General features: G+C 41.2%; 2 protein-coding genes across 3 annotated transcripts in view; one reads left to right on the forward strand and one right to left on the reverse strand.

Annotated features, from left to right (window-relative positions):
- Window positions 1-996: 996 nt before the first annotated feature.
- Window positions 997-17,825, reverse strand: exosc5 (exosome component 5). Of its 2 annotated transcripts, XM_060923370.1 has the most exons (6): window positions 17,701-17,825; window positions 17,420-17,533; window positions 6,943-7,064; window positions 4,147-4,287; window positions 3,934-4,023; window positions 997-1,156 (listed from the first exon to the last, which is right to left on the reverse strand). In XM_060923370.1, exons 1-6 carry the CDS (start codon window positions 17,807-17,809, stop codon window positions 1,064-1,066), a joined length of 669 nt encoding a protein of 222 aa, XP_060779353.1. In that variant the 5' UTR covers window positions 17,810-17,825; the 3' UTR covers window positions 997-1,063. The 2 variants fall into 2 exon arrangements, with proteins under 2 accessions (XP_060779353.1, XP_060779352.1); XM_060923369.1 differs by lacking the exon at window positions 997-1,156 and having other exon boundaries at window positions 1,163-4,023.
- A 2,387-nt stretch (window positions 17,826-20,212) lies between these two features.
- bckdha (branched chain keto acid dehydrogenase E1 subunit alpha) overlaps window positions 20,213-25,726 on the forward strand; it is a 34,098-nt gene continuing 28,584 nt past the window's right edge. Inside the window, exons 1-2 of the mRNA XM_060923371.1 lie at window positions 20,213-20,333; window positions 22,932-23,108. Coding sequence (XP_060779354.1) covers window positions 20,235-20,333; window positions 22,932-23,108 — 276 coding nt within the window. The 5' untranslated portion in view covers window positions 20,213-20,234. The remainder of the gene's footprint in view (window positions 20,334-22,931; window positions 23,109-25,726) is intronic.

Consider the following 25,726-nt stretch of genomic DNA (forward strand, 5'->3'; position numbering starts at 1 on the left):
ATATATATATATATATATATATATATATATATATATATATATATATATATATTTTTTTTTTTTTCCATATTCACCAGCCACTAATAGGAACTTGTTCTTGAGTCTAAGATTCCTCTTCTTGGCTGCAGGAGTGGAACCCAATGTGGTCTTCTGCTGTTGCATGCTGAGATGCTTTTCTGCTCACCACAGTTGTAAAGAGTGATTATACGAGTTGCTATATCCTTCCTAGCAGCACAAACCAATCTGGTCGTTTTCCTCCGACCTCTCATCAAGACATTTGTTTCCACCAACAGAACTGTCGCTCACTCAATGTTTTTTTTTTTTTTCGCACCATTCTGTGTAAACTCTAGACACTGTCATGTGTGAAAACTCCAAGAGAGCAGCACTTTCTGAAATACTCAAACCAGTCCACCTGGCTCAAACCAACACCCATGCCACAGTGAAAGAAAGTCACACTTTGAGATCACAAATTTTCCCTTTCTGATGCTTGAAGTGAACATTAACTGAAGCTCTTGATTTGTATCTGCAGGATTTTATGCATTGTGCTTCTGTCATAGGATTGGCTGATGAGAGAACTGCATAAAACAGCAGGAGTAGGATTGTTCCTAATCAAGTGGCCAGTGAGTGCATGTTTGTAATAAGAGTCCGAATGTCTTTAACCATGAAGGTTACTTTGAAAACTTTGGTACTAATCAATTTCCCAGCAGGTTTATGCAAAACATTCTACTGTATCTTTAATCTGGTCTTATAGGGTGAATGGTGGGACCACGTCATCTTTCCTTATCTCGGCTACAGAACTAAGGTGAAGTAATTAATCATAAATATAAGAATAACGCTTGTGGCATGCTGTTGTAGGAAAACGATGAATGGCGGTGTGATTAAGAGCAGATCAGAGTTTGGTTTCTGAGCTGGAGTTACTGTTATCACCCTGAAGTGGATCAACTTTTTCCAGCCCTCTTAGTGGAACGTTCAAGTAAATTAAACAAACACAATGAATTGTAGATTTAAGAAGTACATTTAATATAAAAAAAAAATCAATAAAATAGAAACAGGAAAAAAAAATTCATATTTTGGAATATCTTCGCTTCACAGAATCTCTATAAAACTGGAAGATTCTCTCAGACGCCTTCTGGCTCACTGCTATACACTGCTGCATCTGTGTGGAAAAGACAGGATGGGGGGGATGGTGAGAACAGGAACTGCATACAATAGAGTTGCCATTTTATCAGATGTCTCGTCAACTCAAATTATTTGCACCATTTGTCAAAATGGGCTTTTAAAAAAAAAAAAAAAGGGGGGGGGGTCTGGTTAATTTGCTCATTTCCACACTGGAAATATGATTAAAGCTAGATGGCCTTTTGATTTCATAAAATCAGTGAAATTTAGTTCCCTCTGAAATTTGGTCATTGTGATGCATGTTTATTTCTGTAATAGCTCACAAAATATCAGGCCATTCTGTGGCTGGGAAGTTATTTAATTTGAGGGGATTCCCTAGCAAACAATATGCATGAAATTGCTCGCTTCGTGCAGTCAAGCAGACAGAGGAAGTCCGTGTGCGCATGCGCAGGTTTACCTTCTTTTTTTGGGTTTTACGGCAGCTGGCATCCACAGTGTTGCATTACTGCCATCGACAGGCTTACCTTGACCGTGCACTCACAGTTCCATCATTCTGTTGCTAAATAAACAGCTGATCACACCGAGGTGCTCACTAACCGACAATATTTATTAGTTTGGTCTTGCGTTTCCTTTCGCAACATAATGCAACATAACGTCTCACTTTCCGTTACTGTAGTCAGTCTTTCACGTTTCATTCGCACACTCACGTCCTCCATTTTTCCTCTCCTGTTTTAAATTTGTATCCCACAATGCCTTGCGTGAATGGGGAAAGCCCACCACGTGATGCAGTATCTTGAATTGGGTCATGGTGAAGCAGGAAAAAAAATAGAGAATTTAGGGCAACTAATAAAGTTGGAAGTCTGTGATTCGAATTCAGGAGTTTTCGGTCCACTAAACAAAAATAACTGGTGTCAGGGAAAATTCTTTTTATGACCTACACTTAAAATCTGAAAGGCAGTCTAGCTTTAAGTCTCACTTTTAACTGAAGTAAATTGATTCTGGAAAATAAACACATACATAAACTCATTAATTTTTTTTTTTTGATTAAACTATAAGTCACACTCACACTTGGTGGCACACCTACATTTAGCAATTTGAACAACCATCCTGAGCTCAACTGTCTGATCATCCAATTAAACGCTCTCTAGAACTACATGTCCCACCCCCAGAGGTGGGTCTTGCTCTACAGCAGCAGCAAGTTAACTCATTAGCAGTGAACATGGCTTGTTGGTGTGTTTTTGGCTGTGCTTCTTCCAGCACACTGTTCCCTTTTCTAACCATCACTTGGTTGGGGGGGGGTAATCATTTTAAAGACGGAACAATTCATACAAGATCATAGTTACGCAACCACAACCTCTTAGAGACGTGCGTTTTACCAACTTGGGGCTCTTCAATGCTGGAATATGTCATTTCCTCAGACAGATGGAATCACGTTCTTGCTCCAACACTGGTTTGTTTAATTTCAGAAAGGGATGAATGCTTTTGGCTGTGGTCAATCAAGCCAGTGGAACAGTTCAACATATCACTCACTTCCTGTTTCAGAAGGACAATCAAATCCTAGCTAAGAAGCTAATTGATGGGAGTTTAAAAAGGCGTCGTTTGTAATTAAATTGGTTTAAAAAAAAAAAAAAAAACACTCATCATTAAACTTTACAATAAAGTGTTAAATCTTATTTCGATAGAGCCCCAGAAGGGAAGAAAAGGATTTTTATCATCCTTTTTCATCTAGATGAACGTACTTCTGGGCCAGCTTGGCAAACTTGAGATAAGCGTGTCCCCTTGCGCCAAGTATTCTCTTCGGATTTCTTGCACTAGTGTGAAAAGCGTGCCACTGCCAAGCACTGATTTAAATGTATTAAATTTGATGCCAATCTCAATAAAATTCTATTAAAGTTATGAAAGAGCTCACACAGTTTAAATTTAGGGCCATGTACTTCCAGGTCACTTTGACAATGTGAAAAGGGCTCTAGTGCATGCCAAACACACGTAAACAGCATTTACGCATCTTCTACATTTCTAAAATGGCATGTGCACGCCTCTAGAGAGAGTTCACGCAACTTTAAATTTTGCTAGCGTTAGTATTTCCTATTGTTTTACCAGCACAAGCCAGTATATTCAAAATTCTGCTACATTATCAGCATTTATGGTGTCAAGACTATGACACACACACACACTGAATCTTGTTTGAGAGTATGCATGTGATGTCACTGAGTGGCAATGTTAGCACTCAGCTGAAATGCTGCCAAAACATTTATTTAAATAAATAAACCTTTCAGGATTGTGCAGGTTTTTAAAAAACAAAAACCAAACAACAACAAAAACACCCCCCCCACATTTCTTTTTTTTGGTCAAAGTTTTTGTATTTTCTCTCATTAACAAAAAAAAAAAAAAATAATGCATTCCTAATAAATACATAACATTTTAACTGAACATTTTATTTCACATGAATGAACTCAAAACAAAAAGGTGCTGCCTCAGCACATCCTTCAAGCAGGAAGATCACGTCAAGACAAGAGCACCAACGGAAACATTACTAACATGAGACAGGAAAGTGGGTGGGACTTCCACGGTGTCTGTTAATATGGGAAAGCAAAAGCACAAAACGCTGATCCAACGGTCAATCATTCCACATTCATATGTAAAGTGGCTCATCTGTTTTCTTGATATGGGGGGGGTGCTAATTTGGAATACTGTTTATGATAACTGGTACCAGCATACTCCAATATTAAAATGTCGAGCTTTGCAAAATGTGAAGGTTGTCAGTGTTGTTCTACATAAGACCAGCACAGAAGGACATTCACCAAACTTCATACTCACCTCTTTCACTGAGAAAGAACCTTTTGTTGATGACATCATGACATTGTGCTCTTTACTATCGATTGCGAAAGTCAGTAGTGCTCGACTTTCCTAAAATTAAGGAAAAATAAATGGGAAAATTTCTCATTCAGCAAGTGAGATAATATGTAACTGGTGCATTTTGGGACCCGAAATGAGAGCACAGGATGTGAGGGGACAGAAAGTGTCTCGCACCTTTTCCTGTTGAGCTGTAGGGTCTGTGATGATTCGGTTCTCGGCGTCGATGGCACATGTGACTCCACAGAACAGGCAGCTCATGGGCAGCCCAGCGTCCATCAGCGCCATGCAGGCAGCATTCAGACAGCACGCTAACAACTGAGCACCAGATAAGGACTGACACACTCACACAAACACAGTCTAGCTCAGGAGTGTCAAACATGGAGCCCACTAAATCTAAATTAAAATCATCTTGTGGACTGTAATTGAAATGAAAGATTTGAGAGCCAAAACAGAGCAATAATCTCAGAGCCACACAATCTTAAAAAAACCCAAAAAACCTCTTAATGTAATTCCTCATTAACAAGCTGAAAAATCTGATACTACAGAGGATTTTCACATGACATCATTGCAACTGTGGACTTCTTTACACGGTGATGTTGTCTGGTGAGCTTTGTGTTTGCCAGGAACCAGCACAAGTGTACATGAGGGACTGTAAGCCCAATTCAGTAAACAGCTACAGATAAACTTTAAGGTGCCGTTTACACATACCCGGGTATTTTTAAAAACGCAGACCTTTGCCTTCGTTTGTGCCTTTCGTTTATACACAAACGGAGTTTTTTCCTCTGAAAACGATTCTTTCTAAAAACCCCGGCAAAAGTGGAGATTTTTTGAAAACTCCGTTTTGCGTTTGTGTGTAAATAGACCAAAACGGAGTTTTAGGCAATCTTCGCGCCACAAAAGAGCGACCATTGTACATATGACAAGCATGGAAACACTCAGAGTAGCAGCATTTCTGTTATTAAGAGCTATATTCGCCTGTTTGCTTTTCAGAATAAAGCTCATAAGGCTCATTGACCAGCAGAGACGCATTAGGGCTCGGACGGCAGCAATTGCAGAGCTTCTGGTGACCAAAAGAGCCCAACCGTACCACCGCCAGTGTCGGCGATTTTGGGTTCGACCTGGACGGACTGCTATCTGGTGGGAGAATTTCGAGAATGGCGTTGTCGTCTCGGAGGAATGGCAGGAAAATTTCAGAATGTCGCGATCCTCACTCCTGTCACTCGCAGAGTTGGTACGTCCGTACATACAGGGTGAGTGTACTCACATGCGCGCTTCTGTCGATGTCATCAAAAAAGTTGCCTGCACACTCTGGCGTAGTTTAACAGCTCTTGACAGCGCATTTATGCAGATCAATATAAACGTAATTAAAAAAAAAAAAAAAAAACAGCTGTGTGCACAAAGTTATTTTGGAAAACGGAGTTTAGAAAATATGCGTTTTTAAAAATACCCGGGTATGTGTAAACAGCGCCTAAGTTACCTCTAAAAGAACAGAGACCTGTAGTGCTTTGGGATGTAATAACAGACATGGAGATAAGCCTGATTTAAATTTTCACCACTTCCCAGCGAACCCAGAAAGATGAGAAAAATGGCGAGCTGCAGTTAAACAGGAAGACTGGATGATAAAACATTCCCCTGCGTGTGGAGAACATTTTATAATCAGCCTAGTGTGAAAGCTCTGTGCAACATTAAAATGTAGATCTGGATGTGGGCTTTGGACGTGGTATATTTTATTAAACCTGATGCTTGGCTCGACTAGCAGCATGTTTCTTATGTACTGATAATGTAGACTCGGCTAAACACCATAAAATATGCTAGCTCTAGGCCCTGGCTTATTTATTATTATTATTATTAGAGGTCCATGTTTGAGCTTACCTTTGTCATAAGGTATTTTTCTTTTTTGGGACTTTCCCATAACATTCTAGCACGAAACCTGCCTCAAAATATTGGTAGGCATCCGTACTTCTGTTTGCCTTTAGCATCTCTGGTGTATTTAGAAATCCCAACTACTAAATAGTTCAGGATGTCGTAGTGTCCCAAATCCAGTAGCTGGTTTGCCGAACACTTTTCAAGTGGAATAAATACATTTGTGGGTAAATGATATGGATCTGTGATGCCTGCGTGTTTCAGCTTTTGGATGTAATGTGATCTGCTGGTATAATTTAAACTTTTAATCATTTCAGAGATTGTACTGACTGCACTCATTTCAATTCATTATTAACTGTTGTGGCTGTTGCTTTGCTTGCCCGGCAATATGGCGGACGCTGTGTGAAAAACAAATCTATGATGTCAGTGAAAGTCCTCTATAACAAATGTCTCTAAAGTAAAGGGGCAAATACTTATGCACTCACACCTTTTACAGGTACATTTGCAAATAACATTAGAACACTATTGCTGGTCTTTTTTCAATCCTCAGTGATCCTGTGCACGCTGTAGTCTCCGATTTCTGTTCTTTGGTGACAGGAGTGGAACACACACAATGTGGTCTTCTGCTGTTGGAGCTCATCTACCTCAAGGTTTGAGGTGTTGTGCATTCTGAGATGCTTTTCTGCTCACCGTGATTGTAGAAAGTAATTATTTGAGTTACTGGAGGTTTTTGTTTTTTGATCATTCTGTCATACATGAAAATTCCCGGAGATTAGCAGTTTCTGAAATACTCAAACTAGCCATGATCAAAGTCGCCGAAATGACGTTCTTCCCCATTTTGACGTTCGATATAAATATTAACTGAAACCCAATCTGTATCTGCATGAATTTTCGCATTACGATGCTGCCACATGATTGGCTGACTGGATATTTGCATGAAAGTGCAGGCGTTCCTAATAAAGCAAGCGGTGAGTGTGTATACAGCAGCTTCCCACCCCCATGATGATTCTAAACAACACCGAGTGCTACTCCATGTACTTCGTCTTAAATTTCACTGCATCAGTTCAACCACATCAACCTGACAGGTTAAAAAGCTCCAAAGGATACCGATCCGTCATCGTGCACCACCTGCAGGACGAGTGTGAGCGAAGAGCGAGGATGGAGAGTGGACAGCAGAGCGGCTTCACACGTCTCCCGCACACACTGCTCTCTTGTACGCTCCCGGACACCTGAGGACACAGGTATGGTAGACATTTATTGAAGTGATGGTCACACTGTAGCCTTTATGTGACTGCCACCATGCGGTGAAATGATTGAATCACAGTCACTACACATGGAGTCTCAGAAGAAAAGAAAAGAAAAAAAAATTAATTCCTCCAAATATACAAGTCCACTCAAACTTCATGAGGTTATGATTCTCATTTGTCTGATGTGTGACGTGACACCAAATTATGACATGCTAGGGAAGAAGCAGACCTTTAATATGGATGCTCAAAATACTTGCCGTTAGCGCAACTACGATTACTATTACTAATAATATCTTGATTATAAAACAGTTTATAATCCTTACACATTATTTTACATCATAATTTATAGTATTATTATAATTACTTTTATTCTATTTCACACTGACTGGATATGAGCAATCGTGCGCTCTGAGTGGCTACTCTATGACTAGACCATCAGCTCATTACACTGGTGCTTGAAAGTTTGTGATCCCTTTAGAATTTTCTATATTTCTGCATAAATATGACCAAAAACATCATCAGATTTTCACACAAGTCCTAAAAGTAGATAAAGAGAACTCAGTTAAACAAATGAGACAAAAATATTATACTTAGTCATTTATTTATTGAGGAAAATGATCCAATATTACATATCTGTGAGTGGCAAAAGTATGTGAACCTCGAGGATTAGCAGTTAATTTGAAGGTGAAATTCGAGTCAGGTGTTTTCAAATCAATGGGATGACAATCAGGTGTGAGTGGGCACCCTGTTTTATTTAAAGAACAGGGATCTATCAAAGTCTGATCTTCACAACACGTTTGTGGAAGTGTATCATGGCACGAACAAAGGAGATTTCTGAGGACCTCAGAAAAAGCGTTGTTGATGCTCATCAGGCTGGAAAAGGTTACAAAACCATCTCTAAAGAGTTTGGACTCCACCAATCCAGTCAGACAGATTGTGTACAAATGGAGGAAATTCAAGACCACTGTTACCCTCCCCAGGTGTGGTCGACCAACAAAAGATCACTCCAAGAGCAAGGCGTGTAATAGTCGGCGAGGTCACAAAGGACCCCAGGGTAACTTCTAAGCAACTGAAGGCCACTCTCACATTGGCTAATGTTAATGTTCATGAGTCCACCATCAGGAGAACACTGAACAACAATGGTGTGCATGGCAGGCTTGCAAGGAGAAAGCCACTGCTCTCCAAAAAGAACATTGCTGCTCATCTGCAGTTTGCTAAAGATCACATGGACAATTCATAAACTTTCAAGCACCACTGTAGCTCACCTCTTTGTCCTGCTGTAATTATGCTTGGTGACTAACATTCATGTTGACACCAAATGTTCTTACACCTAGTTCATTTCTGTTTTGGATTGTTTTAACCTGACGCAGCGTGTTGACTTCCCCACCCAAAATCAAGGTCACGGTCTTGACCTGCTTTGTTCAACTGGTCTAAATGAAAACTCTGTCTCTGTTATCTCGAATCATAAGCCCATTGTATGCAGCTTCCATACTACCATTCCTCCTCCTCATCTTCTCATCATCTCTAGCCGCTTTATCCTGTTCTACAGGGTCGCAGGCAAGCTGGAGCCTATCCCAGCTGACTACGGGCGAAAGGCGGGGTAGACCCTGGACAAGTCGCCAGGTCATCACAGGGCTGACACAGACAACCAGTCACACTCACATTCACACCTACGGTCAATTTAGAGTCACCAGTTAACCTAACCTAACCGGAGCACCCAGAGGAAACCCACACAGACATGGGGAGAACATGCAAACTCCACACAGAAAGGCCCTCGCTGGCCACGGGGCTCAAACCTGGACCTTCTTGTTGTGAGGCGACAGCGCTAACCACTACACCACCGTGCTGCCCATTCCTCCTCCTGCCTTTAAGAAAACATCTGTCACCTAACAGAACATTAGGTCTATTAACCACAACCTCTTTGCTGCTTCTATACAAGCATCATCCTTGTTTGATCTACATGATGAGCTCTCCTCCCCTGACAATCTGGTTGCCATTTATCATGACACTCTTTCTAGTTTGTTGAATGACTTAGCCCCCGTAAAAAATTGGCTTGTCCGTGACCCGCGCCTGTCCCCGGTTCACCTCTGAGCTCAGAGTAATGAAGGCCACTGGCCGACTGGTCATGAGTACTTGCGTCTTGAGTGCTTGCGTAAGAAAACCGGTCTTACTGTCCACTCGTTGCTCTACACTGAGCACATTCATAAGTACAGGGATGCCTTAAATGCTGCCCGTTCTAACTACTACTCATTAAATCACAAGTGGTTCCAAGTCTAAGCCGAAAACACTCTTTAGGACAGTTGATAAACTTCTCAAACCTTCTGTGGCAACTTGCCCCAAGACAGCTGAACAATGTCAGGCTTTCTTAAATTTCTTTGAAGACAAAATTAACCAAATTTACCAGTGCGTTCAACCTACTGCTCCATTTTTCTCGCCTTATTCTCCTCCTCTGGGCCCTAAACTCACCCACTTCACAACTGTTGACTCCCTTTCTGTCTCTAATATCATCGCCAAGTCTAAGGCCGAATCCCATTTCACCCCTTGGACCAACCCCTTAGCCCTTCCCCTCCATTTTGCGCGTTCACGTGAAGGGGTAGGGGTATCCCAATCCCAGTTAACGCGGAGGGGTAGGGGAAGGCGTAGGGCTTCTGTACCCCTCCAAACGGAGATTTTCCTGGAGCAGACTCCGAACGAAGGGGTTTGAGTGATTTCCCACAATGCCATGCGGATTTCAGCGAGATTTCATGCGGATTTCATAAAGATGGCGGCTCCCGCGGCGAAAGATTGTCATAAATGTATTTTCTCCATTATTTACGTGTTTTAAGTTGTTATCCAGAGGAAACACGCCGCTTGATTCGCTTTCGAGCTGAGAATGAGCAGCGATTTCTGAAATCCAAGCTGCTGCTAAAAAGCTTTGGGAGTGAGTATTGTTTTCGGTTGCTTTACTGCGTACGTTTTGTTCTGTTATTCTCGCTTTTATTGTTTACATGAGTGTTCTGACACCTCATTCTGTCGGATGTGGTGCACGAAGCGCCAAAGATATCCCATTCAGTGGTGTTAGTTAACAAATCACACCCTGCCAGCAGAGATTTCTGCCTCTGACTGTAGCGGCTGGTCGCAGCCAATGACGCGTCGCGTTTTGCTAACGTAAACGCTGACGGAGGTACGCGATGACGTATGCGATCGTTGAAGGGCTATCCCAATACGTAAGGGTTGAATTTCAAGTCCTATCCCTTGTAGCTCAGTTTCAAGGGGAAGGGCCAAGGGGAAGGCGGAGGGGAAGGCGGAGGGGTAGGGGTAGAAATTAGAATTGGGATTGGGCCTAACTCCTCCTCAGGTCAGCTTGACCCTGCGCCAACTCTTGTACTCAAGGCATGCTCCACAATCATCTGTGAACCAATGGCATTGTTGGTTAATTCATGCTTCAACTCTGGTATTGTTCCCACTGCCCTCAAAACGGCTGCACTTACTCCCATTTTAAAGAAGCCTGATTTAGATCCAATCTCTCGGTCTAATTACTGACCGATCTCCAACCTCCCCTTTTTAGCAAAAGTACTGGAAAGAGTGGTTGCTTCACAACTTCATTCCTTTCTCATTGAAAACTCTGTATGAGCCCTTTCAATCTGGTTTCTGCATACATCACAGTACAGAGACTGTACAGAGACTGTCTGCTGATAGTGGTTCACTTAACATTCTCATTGTCCTTGACTTATCTGCTGCATTTGACACCGTCAATCATGACACACTCATCTCCCGTCTGTCAGATACTGGTATCACAGACATAGCCCTCCAATGGTTTGGGTCCAACCTCACCAACAGATGACAGTTTGTCACACTGGATTTACACAAGTCTTCCATGTCCCCTATTACTCATGGTGTCCCCCAGGGGACTGTTCTTAGGCCCCTCCTTTTACTTATATACATCCTGCCCCTTGGCCAAATTATTCATAACCATGGTCTTAACTTACATTGCTACGCTGATGACATACAATTATATCTGACTACATGCTCCCCCACTGACCCACCCCCCCCCCCCCCCTCCCAGTTCCCTCAATGACTGTCTATCAGACCTAAAGTTGTGGATGCAGAATAATTTTCTCAAACTTGACACAGATAAAACAGAAAATCATGCTTATCGGCTCCAAATCCTCCAGTTTCAGTCTTAACGTCGACATGCACTTGTTAAATCTTCACCTGTTAGAAACCTTGGAATATTGCTTGACCCCTCACTCAACTTTGATCCCCACATTAAATCCCTCACCAAGACTGCTTTCTTCCACCTCCGGAACACTGCCCACTTTCGCCCCTTTCTTTCCACTAGTGATGTTCAAACGTTGGTCCACTCCTTCATTATGTCCCACCTAGATTACTGTAACTCCCTTCTCATTGGCCTCCCTATTAAATCCCTTCAAAAATTACAATACATTCAGAACTCTGCAGCGAGACTCCTCACCCCTACCAAACCATCTGCTCACATCACTCCCATTCTTTCTCAGCTTCACTAGCTACCTGTTCTGTCCAGAATTAAATATAAAATCACCTTCAAAGCTCTCCATAACCTTGCTCCTTCTTACATCTGTGATCTCCTGACCCCTTATACTCCATCCCGCTCTCTCAGATCCTCTAGCTATAATCTCCTTGCTGTTCCTCGCACTAGACTCTCTACCCTGGGTGGCAGGTCCTTCAGTGCCATGGCCCCCAAGCTCTGGAACTCCCTTCCTCAACCCCTCCATGACTGCTCTTCTCTTCCTTTCTTCCAATATCATCTCAAAACCTTTCTATTTCATGAGCACTTCTAAACCAGTGCAAACTCACCACTCTGTAGCAACTTTTTTTTTTTTTTTGGGGGGGGGGGGGGGGGGGGGGGGGTCTCTGACCTATGTAAAGTGACCTTGAGTTTGAGAAAAGTGCTATATAAGTGTAACTTATTATTTATGTCCATCACTATATGCCCACCAATTTCGACCTCTTTTGCCACTTGCATATCTGAGTAACCTTACGACAGAGTCTTGTTAAATACACTTTAAAGTATATACGCAGAACCATGGCCTCACTTTCATTTATAAATGTCTTGGGACCTCAAGAATGGCACAGGAATAGTTTTAAGCGTTAACAATAAATCTAATATAGTAATTTTTACGATTAAAGTGATTCATATAGGTAGCGGTCTGAATGAATGACCCTGACGTCCGTAATGTCACAGCAGGAAGTCTATCGGTCTCATCGCCATTTCCGTTATACTAAAACACAGAGCTGACTGCAACTCTGATCCTCCATTTTAAGCTAATTTATCGCCATGCCATGTAGATGTGTTGCTGGTGGGTGCAGCAACATGACAGAAGCTGGATTTACGTTGCATTCATGGCCCAGGAATGTTCAAACTGCAAAGATTTGGACGCGTTTTGCGAGAAGTTCACGGGCACATTGGGTGCCTACGAAGTGGTCTCTCCTCTGCTCATTTTACTGAAGACTCGTACGAAACCTCTGATCTGTTGAGGAGCGTTGGCTATAAGCCTGTATTGAAAGAGGGTGTGGTACCAACAATTAAAGAAAGAGAAAACAAGAAAAGGAAAAAGTATTTATTTTATTTTTTTAAAGGAAAGTGAGTTCAGTTACACCAGTTCTCTTGGAGTGAGCCAAGGGTTGTTGGCAAAACCCGGGACAGAACATATTGCTTGGGCAGTGACCTCCCCGTGGTTGTTGCTAAAACTGGTGACATCCCGTTCCGTCCCAGGTTTTAGTAACTGCCTGAGCCGAGCAGTAATGGCAGCATACTCAGTAACGGAGAAAATGGAGAATGAGTGGAGCAGCCGTCTTATTTCTCCGCTGGATATTGCTGCCATCTCGCCCTTACGTGGAAGAAGCGAATGAACAGAGAACTGAACAAACAACTGAAAGTCAGATTGTTTCAAAACAATCAGCCACAAAATCGGCCTTCAAGAAGCGAGAACACAGATGGGTAAGCTCTGACTCTCATTTGGATACAAAACGACAAAAACGACACTCGTTGTTTGCCTGCATTTAGATTAATACATGTAACTTGTATTGTGTGTTTAAGTTACCGGTATAAGATTATTTAATTTGCTTCAGAATTTGATTGTCTCAGTTCATTTGATTATTTAAATAGCCTTTTACATTTTATCAGTGAAAATGCATGCATGTACATGCAAGTTATAACACCTATCCTCTTTTAATGAGAGTCAACCCACAATCAATGAAGTCAAATCAGTTTTAGTTGAGCAAATCGGTAATGGTATTTTTTTTTACTTTCACCATAAGTTTTTATTTATCTGACTTTGGTCTATAGCTGTCAAAGGCCTCAGCCTTAAAACCAGTTCCTGCTGTGACGTCACACACTCAGGACTGGCTGGCTCAGCTCGAATGCCAACTTTGCGGTCGATTTTAATTCTCAAATATTATATAGCTCTTTTCCAAAACTAGTTCGTTGCGCTATTCTGCTGTGTACTGAGCCTATTCACTGCTCCATTAATGTTTCATGCCAAATCGCTATATTTCCTTGTTTATATGTGCTGCAAATTGTAGTTTCCAAAACGTGATAGGCACTACACCTGTTTTTTGGCTGAGTGCGACATTTCCTCTAGACCAGGGGTTCTCAACCTTTTTCAAGCTGGCCCCCCCCCCAAAGCTTGTTCATTGCAGTTGGGCCCCGCCCCTCCTCCCGGCGCCACCCCCCCTTACCAGCCCCACCCCTACTACACCACCTTGCATCGATAGATAGATAGGTAGATAGATAGATAAATAGATAGATAGATTTTTAGGCCCACACTATTATCATCATCATCATCATCATCATCATCATCAGTAGCAGTAGGTAGGCCTATCATCATTACTAGGCTATTGTTATAACTGGAAGTAACATCAGACTTCTAATATGAGCTTGCAGGCATTATTATTATTATTATTATTGAGTAATGGTAGGCCTATTATCATTACTAGGCTATAGCTATATAATTATGAGGTTACATGTTTTGCTGTTATTATCATCATCATCATCAGTAGGCCTATTATCATTACTAGGCTACTGCAATAACTGGGAATTGGCACTCGACCTCTGATATGAATTTATGCTTTATTATTGTTATTATTACTAGGCCTAATAATAGGCATATCATCTGCATGTTTTACAGAAGCTTGCAGGTAGGCGATGTTAATGTGAGACCTGAGCCTGCTTTGCCTTGCAAAGATCCTCAATTCTTGGTGCAATGTCTGATAAACATAGCCTCAAATCGTCCTCGATTTGTGCACGATTGCGGTATTTCGTTTTGAGTGCAGTCATTTTTGAGAATCCTGCCTCACACAAATATGTGGACGCGAAAGGGAGGAGAATCTTCAAGGCGACGTCACAGAGTTGAGGGTATTCCTGCATCAATGCTGCCCAGAATGACGAAAGAGGGCAGGAGGTAAAAAGTTCCTTCAGCCTATTGTCACTCTTCAGCTCAATAAGCTGTTCCTGCATATCAATTGACAGCTCATTTGCTGTGCACACAAATGGATCTCAAACCCACGCAAAAGAGCGATAATCCTCTTTAAAAGTACGTCGCAAATTCTTTTCTCATTGCAGACAGGTGCTCAGACGCTGAATGAAATAGAGAGGAGAAATCGTGTGACGTGCCTGCATCAGTGATAAAGTCTGCAAGGCTGGGGAACATGTCGCAGTTCCCTCGACTGATGCGGCCATGCCAGAGGTCAATTTTTTGTGTGAAGGCGTCCACTCTGTCTGCGAGGAGCAAAATATGAGTTTCACGGCCTTGGAGAGACAGGTTGAGGCCATTCAAATGGTCAAATATATCAACCAAATAGGACAGAGACGCAAGCCACATAGTGTCATCCAAATGCTTCGCCAGATCTGATTTGAGTTCTGTCAAAAAAACACTTCACCTCCTCTCGCAGCTCATACAACCACTGCAACACCCACCCCTTGGAGAGCCAGTGAACTTCAGTGTGCAGAAGCAGCTGTTCATGCCCTGACCCCATCTCCTGGCAGAGGACCCCAAACAAGCGAGAGTTTAGCGGCCGTGATTTGATTAGATTTGTTTTGTTATTTTTCACGGATTGGTTCAGCACGGAGTCAAAGAGAACCGGCATTTTTTTAGCAGCTAATGCTTCGCGATGGACCATACAATGTGTCCATTTCACAAGTGGAGCTACTTGCTGAAGACGAGCAACTAGGCCACGCTCGCGGCCCGTCATTGCCCGTGCACCATCCGTGCATTGGCCAACGCATCGGTCCCAAGCCAAACCATTTTCACGGATAAAAATATCAAGGACATTGAAGATGGCTTCTCCTGTAGTGTGCAACTGAAGAGGCCGGCAAAACAGGACATCCTCCTCAATCGCCTTGTCACGCAGATACCTGACATAAGCGAGGAGCTGTGCCTGCCCAGCAATATCAGTGGATTCATCCAGCTGCAGCGCGTAGTAAGGACTCTGTTTTATGAACTCTATGAGTCGCTCTCTGATGTCATTAGACATGTCTGAAATCCTCCTAGCGACTGTGTCACTGGACAGTGGTACCGCACCGAGTTCGGCTGCTGCACTATCTCCTATCATTATTCTGCATACGTCTTGTGCGGCTGGCAAAATGAGAGTCTCGGCAATTGTATGCGGTTTACCCAGTTTAGCTATTCTTTTGGCCACTGCATATGATGCCTCCAAACACTGTTTAGACACAGTGCTGTGCACTGAAATGGCTGCCTGTTCCTGATGGAGGCTAGAGCCCTGCACTCCCGCGGGAGTCCCGCGGGACCCACCGCAAAGCAGTGCGGCGTGGGACAAATTTTGAAAGCTCATTGCGGGTGCGGGTGGGAGGGGGAGTGCACAATGCGGGCGCGGGCAGGAGAGGTGATAAGCTGCAGTCCCACTAACTAAAAACGTGTTTAAAATAAAATTTATAAATTTATATCTATATATATAAAATTTGTGCTGGATATTTTATTTGGGGGGCGGCACGGTGGTGTAGTGGTTAGCGCTGTCACCTCACAGCAAGAAGGTCCGGGTTCGAGCCCCGTGGCCGGCGAGGGCCTTTCTGTGCAGAGTTTGCATGTTCTCCCTGTGTCCGTGTGGGTTTCCTCCGGGTGCTCCGGTTTCCCCCACAGTCCAAAGACATGCAGGTTAGGTTAACTGATGACTCTAAATTGACCGTAGGTGTGAATGTGAGTGTGAATGGTTGTCTGTGTCTATGTATCAGCCCTGTGATGACCTGGCGACTTGTCCAGGGTGTACCCCGCCTTTCGCCCGTAGTCAGCTGGGATAGGCTCCAGCTTGCCTGCGATCCTGTAGAACAGGATAAAGCGGCTAGAGATAATGAGATGAGATTACTACACATGGGTCATCCAAGTGTGATTTAAAATTAAATGTCTTAATACTATAATAATAATTTGTTTCAAGTAATTACTTTAGCAGTGAATGGGGCCAGTTATTTATTTATTAACTATGTAGTTAGCTAAGCCAACTACAATAAAATTAGCTAACTAAAGTAGAATATGTCAACAGCTAGGTAGCTAATAGTAATTACTTGTAACTTCCTGACAAGTAATCTACTCACTCTCAAGGTAACCTAAACATAACCAATTTTTTTCTAAGGTAAACGTTAGAACAATTGAAAAACATTACTTACATGTATTAGATGGGCAAAGGGCGCTGTGCTGAGCTGTGAAATGTCTGACACAAACAAAATTCACAGTTCCCACCAAACACTGTAGTAAATGCATTTGGGTCGTTTCTGACTCATGTGTGTAAACTTGATGTAGAATTACAAAAGCTGTGCTTGTTCATAACTTAAGAAAGGAAAAATAAAAATGATGATTTGTGCTAAATAAAAACAAGATATTTACTGCATATTTGGAAAAGTAAATGACAAAATGAATTTATTTCAAAAGTATATCATAGAAACACTCAGCCATACATGAAATAACCTGGAAAATGAATGCAGGTCGTTTTTGACCCATGTTGTGCATTAGAATGGTAGTGATACAAAAAGGGTTTTTATTCAAAAAGTAAGAAAGGAAAAAATAAAATAAGGATGTATGATGATCAAAAACAAGTTAATTGAGGAATACCTTGAATCCTGAATGATGGAATTAATTTATTGCAAAGATATAGAAGATAAAAACTCAGCCAGGTCACTTTTGACCCATGTTTTGCATCAAAGGGTTAAGCTACATTAATGATACTGGATGAAAGACTAAGATAGATCTGGCAAAGTGCACTATAACCTTCACCTTCTTATTTATCACTCATAGTTAGGTTAAATCACTCCAGTCTGAATGCAAAGGCACTGAACCGGATCTGTAATGAATGTAAACACAAACACATACTTGGCATGCCGGCTTTGGGCTGGATCAGAACCTCCAAAGTCGCTCGATCATAGATCTCCTTGTTCACTTTAACCTCAGCTGGTCCGTACACTCCGACCAACACACTGGTGTCTCCTGTCAACACATTTTCCAGAGGAAAGACAGTGGTAGTTATTTCAGCATGTCCATTTTATAACAGGTTTATAATCCTGTAGTAAAAACCTGAGCGCGCTGTGTTGTTATAAAGGGACTTGTTACTGACTCGGATTAAACAGTAGCTGTTATAAAACAAAACAAACCACCTTGCATAAACGTGGCTGAACCGTCAGGTTTGGATAATAAACTCTGCTCGCTACCAAATTCCCTCAAAACTGGATTACTGCTGTCCAGCTCCATCACAGCGTGCTTCATTACAGCAAGTGTTTGTCGCGCCTTTTAATCGTCTCGTTTGGGGCGCGCATTGATGACGTCAATGACGCGCAAGTTAGAATCTGCAGAAGCGAGGATCACAAAAAATAATGCACCTGTTGTGGCAATGTCCCTTTACCATCACATGCTGGACAGAAATAACTCGGTACACAGCAAAATCCCCAGTGTTGAATTAACACTCAGAGTGTTGATTTAACACCCTACTGTGTTTATATAGGTCCAATTGGACACAAATTAACTCTGAAAGTGTTAATTCAACACTGAGGAATTTGCTGTGTAGATTACAGCCAAGCCTGACTCTGATTTTTCTCTGTGTTGGAAATATGTACTGTTTGGTTTCCATAACAACAAAAGCAAACAAACAGAAAGAGTTATATATAATAAATTTGTTGATCATTTTAGGAAAATACCATATTCATAAAGCCAAGTTTAGTCCTTCAAAACCTTCCTTTATAGCCTTCGAAAAGGAAACTGAACAGTATATCAAAATCATCTCTGACTCTAAAAACAAAAAAGAAAGCTGCTAAAACTTTCTAAAACTCTTTTTTTTTATAATGAGCAGCATTTGTGCTCATTATTTTATGTCTTTATTTGAAAACTCCCCCTGGCTCTTGGTTTGTTGTTTGTGTGTATATTAATAACTGTATTTGCATTTTGTTGCTGTTATTTTCAATAAAGATAAAAGAAGTGAGGTTCACAACATTAATAACAGTGTACAAAATGGCACTGTTTACTTTTTTAAAGACACGTTATTGTGTAGATTAAAATATATATAAACAATTATTGTATAATGATATGAAATTATGATATAAAGTTATTTCGAATCATGTGTAGGCATTATAAACAATATTTTATTAAGATATTATTATTATTATTATTATTATTATTATTAATAGTAGTAGTAGTAGTAGTAGTAGTAGTAGTAGTAGTAGCAATTGATGTTGTTGTAATTTCATAAAAATAAATACACTATATACATTTTTGTTATACAATTTACATGAAATTGAAAACAACAAGTAATAATAATAATAATAATAATAATAATAATAATTTCATGTAACTTGTTTAACACAAACATATATTCAATCATTGACATGCCATTACATCCAGTGCTGAATTATCATCATCATCATCTTCGCCATCTTCATCATTGTTTGTAATTTCATGTAAATTGTATAACAAATATGTCTATAATTTATATGTATATAACAAGGCGGTGGTGTAGTGGTTAGCATTGTCGCCTCACAGCAAGAAGGTTCTGGGTTCGAGCCCAGCAGCTAACAGTAGGCTTTCTGTATGGAGTTTGCATGTTCTTCCTGTATCTGTGTGGGTTTCCTCTGGGTTTCCCCTCACAGTCCAAAGACATGCAAGTTAGACTAATTGGTGGCTCTAAATTGAGTGTGAATGGTGGTTTGTCTCTACCTGTCAGCCCTGCGATGATCTGGCAACTTGTCCAGGGTGTACCCCGCCTCTCGCCCATAGTCAGCTGGGATAGGCTCCTGTGACCCTGCACAGGATAAGCGGTTATGGATAATGGATGTTTAAGAGAAACATTTATATTCAATCACTGACATGCCAGACATACATTGTCACTGTTTGTACTTTCATGCAAATTTTATAACAGATATGTATATAATTTATATTTATATAATTACATCCGTTGTTGAATAAATAACAACAATAATAATAACTTATTATTATTATTATTATTATTATTATTATTAGCAGCAGCAGTAGTAGTAGTAGTAGTAGTTGTGTTGCTGCTGCTGTTGTAATTTCATATTAATAAATACACGATATGAATTTTTGCCATTTTTGTTTGTAATTTCATGCAAGTTGTATAATAAATAAGTATACAATTTATATTTATACAATTACACCCATGGCAGCACGGTGGTGTAGTGGTTAACGCTGTCACCTCACAGCAAGAAGGTTTGGATTCGAGCCCTGTGGCCGGCGAAGGCCTTTCTGTGTGGAGTTCACATGTTCTTCCCGTGTCCGCGTGGGTTTCCTCCGGGTGCTCCGGTTTCCCCCACAGTCCAAAGACATGCAGGTTAGGTTAACTGGTGACTCTAAATTGACCATAGGTGTGAATGTGAGTGTGAATGGTTGTCTGTGTCTATGTGTCAGCTCTGTGATGACCTGGCGACTTGTCCAGGGTGTACCCCGCCTTTCGCCCGTAGTCAGCTGGGATAGGCTCCAGCTTGCCTGCGACCCTGTAGAAGGATAAAGCAGCTAGAGATAATGAGATGTGATGAGATGAGATGAGATCATCACCAGAACAAGAATGAGAACAAGATCAAGAAGAAGAAGAGAGGCTCTCACTTCATCCTGTCCTATAGAGGGCGCACTTTGCGTCATTCTGACTTGACCAGTCAGGCGACACTGAAGACGTTCAGAGGGAAAGATGGCGGCTGTGAGAAATCTGCAGAGATTGTGGGGTCTCGGTGTGAGTCGTCAACTGAAAACATCCAGAGTTCTGCAGCAAAGAGCTTTCTGCCTCAATGTAAGCTTTATTTATCTCCATAAGCTTGAAGAGGTGGCGGGTTTGATTCGGGGTTGTGTTTTATTTACAGGATCTAATGCCCTGCTGGAGATCTGTGTCTGCATTGTGGAGGACTGGTGTTCAGGATATTTGTGAGAATGAAAGATGAGCATTATTGTATATACTTGACTCTCTTTATGATGAAATGGAGGTAAATGGACTGTGTAGTATTAATGTTTTGACTAAACAAATTTACTAACCAACGATGAAATCCAGCTGGAAAACAGCCGAAGTTGATTATAACATAAATATCACTGATATACTACATGACGGTTGTCGGTGGTCACTGCGCATGCGCGTTTCCCGCCAGTCACGGCGCTGATTGGTTGATTTTAGGGGGCGTGAACACGCAGGCTTATTCAGCCTCTCAGTGAACTTACTGTGGTGTTTTCAGTGCAAACAGGCTCAGTAACCTTACTCTGGTTTCCCAAAGTCACCGTGTGTGTGTATTGTTAAACCTTAAGACTGACTAATTTAGAAAAATTTACATCTAATTTAAGGTCAAAATGTTTTTTGGTCATGTTTGCAAGGTGTCTTTCATATACAGTGGTGCTTGAAAGTTTGTGAACCCTTTAGAATTTTCTATATTTCTGCATAAATATGACCTAAAACATCATCAGATTTTCACACAAGTCCTAAAGAGAACCCAGTTAAACAAATGAGACAAAAAAAATTATACTTGGTCATTTATTTATTGAGGAAAATGACCCAATATTACATGTCTGTGAGTGGCAAAAGTATGTGAACCTTTGCTTTCAGTATCTGGTGTGACCCCCTTGTGCAGCAATAACTGCAACTAAACATTTCCGGTAACTGTTGATCAGTCCCGCACACCGGCTTGGAGGAATTTTAGCCCATTCCTCCGGACAGAACAGCTTCAACTCTGGGATGTTGGTGGGTTTCCTCACATGAACTGCTCGCTTCAGGTCCTTCCACAACATTTCGACTGGATTAAGGTCAGGACTTTGACTTGGCCATTCCAAAATATTAACTTTATTCTTCTTTAACCATTCTTTGGTAGACCGACTTGTGCGCTTAGAGTCGTTGTCTTGCTGCATGACCCACCTGCTCTTGAGATATCCTGACATTTTCCTTTAGAATTCGCTGGTATAATTCAGAATTCATTATTCCATCAGTGATGGCAAGCCGTCCTGGCCCAGATGCAGCAAAACAGGCCCAAACCATGATACTACCACCACCATGTTTCACACATGGGATAAGGTTCTTATGCTGGAATGCAGTGTTTTCCTTTCTCCAAACATAATGCTTCAATAGCCTTCTGGCTTGTCCACGTGATCTTTAGCAAACTGCAGACAAGCAGCAGTGTTCTTTTTGGAGAGCAGTGGCTTTCTCCTTGCAACCCTGCCATGCACACCATTGTTGTTCAGTGTTCTCCTGATGGTGGACTCATGAACATTAACATTTGCCAATGTGAGAGAGGCCTTCAGTTGGGGTCCTTTGTGACCTCGCAGAATATTACACGCCTTGCTCTTGGAGTGATCTTTGTTGGTCGACCACTCCTGGAGAGGGTAACAATGGTCTTGAATTTCCTCCATTTGTACACAATCTGTCTGACTGTGGATTGGTGGAGTCCAAACTCTCTAGAGATGGTTTTGTAACCTTTTCCAGCCTGATGAGCATCAACGCTTTTTCTGAGGTCCTCAGAAATCTCCTTTACTCGTGCCATGATACACTTCCACAAACTTGTTGCGAAGATCAGACTTTGATAGATCCCTGTTCTTTAAATAAAACGGTGCCCACTCACACCTGATTGTCATCCCATTGATTGAAAACACCTGACTCTAATTTCATCTTCAAATTAACTGCTAATCCTAGAAGTTCACATACTTTTGCCACTCACAGACATGTAATATTGGATCATTTTCCTCAATGAATAAATAACCAAGTATAATATTTTTGTCTCATTTGTTTAACTGGGTTCTTTTTATCTACTTTTAGGACTTGTGTGAAAATCTGATGATGTTTTAGGTCATATTTATGCAGAAATACAGAAAATTCTAAAGGGTTCACAAACTTTCAAGAACCACTGTATATCAGTTGATTGTGTTTGGATTACAGTCCTGTTTAAAAGTCTTTGGCACATGTAAAGAAATGCTGTAGACCAAAAATGGCTTTAAAAATAATTGTTTCAACATTAAAAAAAATACTATAAACAGCCGTAAGCCATAATAAATGAAACAGTGTCAGTATTTGGTGTGAGACGACTGTTTGCTCTAAAAAAAAAAAATAGTAGTCTCAGGTACAATGAGTGTAGTTTTATAAGGAAATGATCTGTAGGTTTTACTGAGCATCTTGTAGAACCAGCCACAGTTCTTCTGGACACTTTGACTTTCACACTTGCTTCTTAATTTTGCACCAAAACCCAGTAGCCTTCATTATGTTTTCTTTTTTTAATCTGAAAGATGTTCTCAAACATATTACAAACTTTTTTTTTTTCCTTTTCAAGATATTTTGTTGATTTTTGTCTGCAGTTTTTTCTTTAACTCTTGTGAACTCTCGTATTTCTGATGGACACGACGTGCTGTTTTCATATAACAGGGCGCTCGGTGCCAGCAGAAATTTGATTCGTCCATGGAGAAGCCTCAGTTCCCCGGGGCCTCGGCAGACTTCATTGATCACCTGGAGTTCATCCAGCCCAATGTGATCTCAGGAATCCCTGTGTATCGAGTCATGGACAGACAGGGCCAGATCCTTAATCCATCCGAGGATCCACAGGTAGGAGACTAAAACTTTCTCCAGCATGCACACGTCACACACATTGTAGTGTAAATTAGTGTTTATAGAGGATTTTCACTGAAGTCACAGATGTTTATCACCCGACGTCCACCATATTGCCGAGCAAACAAAGAAATAGCCGTGACAGTTAATAATGAAAATCGAAACGACTACAGTCAGTTCAATCTCTCTGAAATTATTAAAAAATTATTTTATACCAGCAAATGTCCAGAAGCTGAAACATGCAGGCATTACAGATTTGTATCATTTACCCACAAATGTATTTATTTATTTATTATTTATTCTGCATACTGTGTGCACTCTCTGTGCGTGCGTGTGTGTGCACTTGTTCACCACTTCAGGTGGTTTAAATGCAGAGGAGGAATTTTGCTGTGCTTGAGTTTACATTAGACAAAAACAAAAAAATTAAGGCTTGTTGTTCTTAATTTACCCACAATTGTATTTATTCCACTTGAAAAGTGTTCAGCAAACCAGCTACCGGATTTGGGACACTATGACATCCTGAACTATTTAGTATTTGGGATTTCTAAATCCCCTGGAGATGCTAAAGGCATACAAAAAATACAGATGCTTACCGATATTTCGAGGCAGGTTTCGTGCCGGAATGTTCTGGGAACTTCCTGATAAAGAAAGATAGGCTCAAACGTGGACTTCTAATAATAATAATAATAATAATAATAATAAACAAGCCAGGGTTTAGAGTTAACATATTTTATGGTGTTTAGCCGAGTCTACATTATCAGTACATAACAAACATGCTGCTCGTCGAGCCAAGCATTAAGTCTAATAAAATATATCGCGTCCAAAGCTCATATCCAGATCTATGTTTTAACTTTGCACAGAACTTTCACACTAAGCTGATATAAAATGTTCTCCACACGCACTCAAATGTTTTATCATCCAGTCTTGATGTTTAACTGCAGCTTGCCATTTTTCTCATCTTTCTGGGTTCGCCGGGAAGTGGTAGTTTTTCCAAGCTGTAGTTATGTTTACACAGCAGAGGCTGTAAATTTAACATAATATAATGTAACTTCACCGTAGGCAGAAGTAACACAGCTCTAATGCCATGAAATCACAAAAAACAGAAATGGGAAAGAGCTATTGTGTGATTGACTATATGAATAGATTTAACAAGAAATCAGAGCTCTCTTTTTACAGAATACTGAAAAATAAAGAAAAGAGAAGAAAATGGAGGGAGGAGAAATGTTCATAAAAGTTTATTAAGAAGTGCTTTATTTGTTAACGTTTTCATTTTTAATGAAAGGAATATTTTAGTTAATAGATATTTTATTTTACTCCAACTTTTACAAATAATTATTGTTGGTTATTAAGACAATGAGTCAAGTTTTTTTTAATAAACAAAAAAAGGAATATTTAATTTGATGAAGAACAGGAAAATAAGTGTTGCGCATATATTATATTATATAATTTTTTGTAATAAAATTTTCTTCATTTCATATTTTTTCAAAAATATCCTGAATTGGGTACATCTTCTTCAGGGCCTCCTCTCGAGACCCACCCGAAAGTCTCTGCAGTGACACTAACCGGCCAGGTCGTGGAAAATGTGAGTCATTTTCCATTCCTGGGCAGCTATGTGTCATCAAGTGCCAACATCGATGACGAAATACAACATCGTCTCAAATGTGCAGGAACTGCCTTTGGCCGGTTTTGCTGTCCCATCTTTCAAAACGGAGACGTTCGCAGTGAGATGAAAATCCTTGTGTACAGGGATGCAGTTATTCCAACTCTCCTGTATGAATCTGAGAGTTGGACAACATACCGCTGCCACCCGAACTCCCTCGAACGATTCCATCAACGCTGCCTGAGGAACATCCTACATACCAGTTGGGAAGAATATCGCACCAACATCAGCATCCCGACCGAAACGAAACAACAGAGCATTGAACCCATCATCATCAAGAGCCAGCTGCAATGGGTGGGTCACGTCGTCAGGATGGATGACAATCAACTCCCCAAACAGGTTTTCTACTCGCAACTGAGCAAAGGAAAGCGGACCAGGGGAGGACAGAAATTGCGCTATAAAGATCTTCCAGGGTTTCCCATACATAGACCATTGTGTGGCGCAGCGCCACACAATGGATTCCTATCGCCACACAATCAGACTCGTGATTTTGAAGAAAAAAAAATTCTGTTGCGTATCGTTCCGTTCATTCATAGTGCTCTTTCTTCTTGTTCACACGTGCACATCCACACAGAGAGAGAGGCATGTCCACAGGCCTGCCAGTGCGCATATACCCGGACTGGAAGTAGGCCTGTTAGGCTAATTAAAAATAACGCAGCCTTCCCGATTCGCCTTCCGACCCCTTATTTTAAAAGGTAGCCTACGTCGTGCTCGTGATGAGCTTTATCATAGCCTTCTTGGCTTACAGGAAATGGACATCCCTGAGTCAGGCTATCAACCAATTTTGATGCATACAGTAGCAGCAGCTTGACGCGAGGAACCGGCCTTATTGCATTATCCCGTTTATCCCGCTTCAGCAATGACTTCCCTTATGATAGGGCACTTGAGGTTTTTTTCAGGAAGCCACGCAGAATTAAATGTTCTGATAGGGCATGCAGGCTTTGCACCAATTAGG

The sequence above is a fragment of the Neoarius graeffei genome, chromosome 6, assembly GCF_027579695.1.
Source record: "Neoarius graeffei isolate fNeoGra1 chromosome 6, fNeoGra1.pri, whole genome shotgun sequence".
NCBI lineage: Eukaryota > Metazoa > Chordata > Actinopteri > Siluriformes > Ariidae > Neoarius > Neoarius graeffei.

Coding starts and splice junctions, on each gene's coding strand:
- exosc5 (XM_060923369.1), bottom strand. CDS start 17,809: ATGAAGCACGCTGTGATGGAGCTGGACAGCAGTAATCCAGTTTTGAGG. Junction 4,288..6,942: donor TGGTGCACGATGACGGATCG/GTATCCTTTGGA, acceptor TCTGGTGCTCAG/TTGTTAGCGTGCTGTCTGAA. Junction 4,024..4,146: donor CTACAGCTCAACAGGAAAAG/GTGCGAGACACT, acceptor CCTTAATTTTAG/GAAAGTCGAGCACTACTGAC.